Source organism: Coenobita brevimanus, chromosome 60, assembly GCF_032717465.1.
Source record: "Coenobita brevimanus isolate Jiangsu-jjx chromosome 60, ASM3271746v2, whole genome shotgun sequence".
NCBI lineage: Eukaryota > Metazoa > Arthropoda > Malacostraca > Decapoda > Coenobitidae > Coenobita > Coenobita brevimanus.
Window position 1 is genome coordinate 14,764,029 of NC_137013.1, and position 3,996 is coordinate 14,768,024.

A 3,996-nucleotide genomic window follows, 5' to 3' on the forward strand; every position below is an offset into this window, starting at 1 on the left:
GTAAATTACCTGGTAACGCATCCGTTTATGTGTACAGTGACCTTTTCTATGATAACAAATGGAAAGGAATTATCTTTATGTTTATTTGAAACTTAGCAAACATGCAGTAATTTCTTACCTGATTTGCATCAGATTGGGTGAAAGAAACAAATAACTACTTTTCTTCTTTATTGAGTTTGGTGCGACACTAATTACTGCAGAGTGTGATGTGGCAATGAAGGAACCTATTTTAATTATTTTAGAACAAAATTTGTAAGAAGGTAGACTCCGTGTGGATTGTTCGCTGCTACATATACAGTCTCTTGCCTCCTCTCGCTGTCCTTCCTCTCCCTCTCCTGTTGTTCTGTCCTCTTGCGGCAGTATGCGTGTAAGTTCAGGATGCATTTTAGTACCAAGTGCCTGTTTCTTGACTATTTACTTATTGTAACTTTTGTTCTCTTGTGTATTACTTTCATCTTTTCATATCAACATTGACTGCATAAATTATAAACTGTGTAAGAAGCTTTTAACGTAGCTACTAGATACGTATATAACCAGTTAAGGAATGGGTGTCGTCACGAATAAAGTTGGCCGATATTCCACTACCAGCCTAATGTCCTGCCTTCCATATTTCTCAATCGTCGTCGAACGACTGAGAGTTATCTTTCCTTCTCTTATTCTTCTGTTGTATGTTTCATATTTCTATCAAATATTAATTCACGTAAGGTCTTTCATCGCCACAGCCGGTAGGGAAGTGTTAGCAAACTTTTGAATATGATGATACTACTGTATGGAGCCTCGCTAACCCTTTCAGCCCGGTGACGTGTTTTTTTTCCATTATTCTTGCTACCTCCAGGCGATTTTATTTAGCTGAGAGAGAGAGAGAGAGAGAGAGAGAGAGAGAGAGAGAGAGAGAGAGAGAGGTTGTGGGGGAGGGGGACTTAATGGAGACTGTTCCTAACCCCTCAACAACAGCAGGTCTCCAGAGCTATAAAAATCGTCTGGAAATATCAAGAACAGAACAAACGCGTCATCAGGCTGAAAAGGTTAACAGATGAGAATACTGGCTATGTTCCTCTGTCTTGTTCTCTTGTTCTACTAACTACCTTGTCTTGTTCTTCTGACTGCCCTGTTCCCTTGTTCTTCTAACCACTTTGTTTTCTTATTCTTCTAGCTGCTTTGTTCTCTTGTTCTTCTAACTGTCTTGTTCTCTTGTTCTTTTAACTGCCGCGTTCTCTTGCTCTTCTAACTGCCCTGTTCTCTCATTCTTCTAACTGCCCTGTTCTCTTGCCCATCTAACTGTCGTTTTCTCCTGTGATCCAACTACCCTTTCCCCCTTTTCTAACTTCCCCGTTCTCTTGTTCATCTACTTTCTTTGTTCTCTTGTTCATCTACCTGCCCTTTTCTCTTGTTCATCCAACTATCCTGTTCTCTTGTTCATCTACCTGCCCTGTTCTCCTGTTCTTCTACCGTGGCAGTGTTCACAGTCTGGCTGCGGGTGTTGTGAGAGCGGTCAGCAGTTTCTTCCTCAGTATCTTGCCCGTTGGATTTCTCGGGATGGCGGCCACCACTACCACCCCGCCCGTCAGTCGCTTGTACTCCACCGTCCGCTCTGGGGAGGGGGAGGGATGGGAGGGTAGTGTTAGTGAAATGATAATGCTTTCATTTTGGCTTGGTAAAGTTTTCAATTTGCTGCTTTAAACTCTTACATCGATGGCAGTGACTCCTTCAGTCCCGTGAGATACTTTCCCGTTTATTTTGCAACCTTAGACTTTTTTTTTTTTTTTTTTTTTTTACCTGTCTGAGACATTTTGAGCTGCAGATTCATATATATAGTCAGTTCCTTGTCTTTCATGGGAGTTCTCCCAAACTGAATCAAATTATCTTGTATCAGCGAGAGTTATTCTCTGGTTCAGGAGGTTCAGAAATCTACGTAATGAGTTAGGGTTCATTTCCTCTTATTTTTTATGGGGATAATCCATAGAGATAATATAGTGTGTGAAAATAACAATGCAAGGGAAGGAGGATTAGATTTTTGCCTGTCGAGTGTATGGAGTGAAGTTCATGTGTAGAGGAGGCGTGAGAGGACTAGAGTGGGGGTGAAACAGACAGACACAGAGGGAGATTTTCAACTAAAGGTCTCACCTGCAACAAACTCCTGTAGAGCCTGAGTACTGAGGTTGATTCCTGGGCGGGGCACCACGTACGCCCTGGGAGCCTCACCTGTTCTCTGGTGTGCCACCCCAACCACAGCCGCGTCTGCCACGTCGGGATGCTGCTTCAGTATGTTCTCCAGTTCCGTTGGTGCCACCTGGAGAAGTTTTGATAATAACCAATTCCCATACTCTTTTCACTCTAGCTTGGCTTAGATTTTCATCCTTTTGCAGCTTAGTCTACGTATTTCAAGGGCAGAGCAAGACCATATTTCGGTTTTACATCGTTTCCATAGCACTTCTTTGTGATCAGCACCGTTTTTAAAGAAAGTATTTGTTGTTATACTTCATCTTTGAAGATGAGAGATGGTAATTCAAGGCCAAAATAGAGTGAAAAGAGTGTAATCAGGGATATATGTGCCAGAATATTACCCAGTCTTCGTTACTTGTGAAGGATGTGTAAAAAAAATATTTCCTAATATTCGTTATTAGTCAAGGTGTTCTAATATATTATGAAGTGTTCTTTATTTGCCAAGGATGTATTCTAAAGTATTGTCAAGTTTTTGTTATTAAGCAGAGATGTTTGAAATATTACTGTTTGTCTTTAGGTGACCAAGGCCGGCACATGCAGTCATGCTGGAGCCTTTATAAACGGTACGAGCCATAAGATACGATTATAGGCAGTGCTCGTTATTAGTCAGGGATGTTCTCTGAAATATTACAGGCACTACAGTTCTCTGAAATATTACAACCCCTACTCGTTAGAAGTCAGGGATGTGATGCAAAATAGCACCAAGTCTTCGCTATCAGTCAGAGATGGTTTTTAAAATATTGCAGTGTCTTCGTTATTAGAGTTGTGCACCACAAATATCATAGCTAATTCCATACATTTGGTGATGTACACTGGATTAGCGGGAACTGATCTCCACAACTTTTGCAGGCATCATAGAACTGTTCACATACCTAAATTTTATCACAGTTCACCCTACATAAATTCTGATCCTAGCTCATACCGACACTTCTGTTAATGAAATCACAAACTAGTAGCTAAGATTACATTTTGTGCCTCAACTTGGGCTGGATTATTGCCATTTGCAGCTTATTTCACGTACAATACCTTTGCGATAAAGTAAAATAATACTATGGCTCTACATCCTTCCCAGAGCACTTCTTCATGACTGGCACCATATTCTCTTGTTGATCTGTTGTTACAACACAGCATTCACGATAGAGAGATGGCAGTATTAGGCTTGGGTAAAGGAAAGGGAATATAGGCAAATCTTTCCGGTCATCTTTGGGGTTTATGGCAGGTGTAAAGAAAGGTTACTAATGTGTTATTTGTCCCTAGGAATGTCTCTCGTCCCATTAACTGCCCCTTAGCTTGAATGAAGTTATGTTAATATTGCTCTTGTTGCTGCCATACGATTTTTTTTTTTCAACTTATGATAACTTCATATTACTGAATGGGTCTGTGGAGGCTGTATCTAACCCTTGCACTCCGATAAGCCTATGCGAAGCCGAAGAAAATAGTCTAGAGATACAAAAAAAAATATTAAGTAAATGTTTGCACTCTCCCTGAACCACTTCATTTGCCTATTTTTCTTGAGCACGAGTGGAATCTGAATCCTCATCGAACTTCCTCCCGCCAGTTTTTTCAAACTTAAATGGTAGACAGGCCCTTTTCCACGTAATCCTGATTTCCTTTGGTGATAGGATAAACTATTTGGTAAGTCGTTCATAGATTAACGATTACGAAACATTGAAGTTTGCAGATGTTTCGCTTCCAGAGGAGTTAACTATGTATCGCCATTAATTATCATCTTCATCTTCATCATCATCATCATCATCATCATCATCACCGTCA

At 40.6% G+C, this 3,996-nt stretch overlaps 1 protein-coding gene across 1 annotated transcript in view; it reads right to left on the reverse strand.

Moving 5' to 3' along the window:
• Window positions 1–1,460: 1,460 nt before the first annotated feature.
• Window positions 1,461–3,996, reverse strand: part of LOC145403296 (uncharacterized) — a 76,491-nt gene continuing 73,955 nt past the window's right edge. Inside the window, exons 12-13 of the mRNA XM_080275101.1 lie at window positions 2,125–2,290; window positions 1,461–1,591 (exon numbers count right to left, since the gene is read on the reverse strand). Coding sequence (XP_080131227.1) covers window positions 1,461–1,591; window positions 2,125–2,290 — 297 coding nt within the window. The remainder of the gene's footprint in view (window positions 1,592–2,124; window positions 2,291–3,996) is intronic.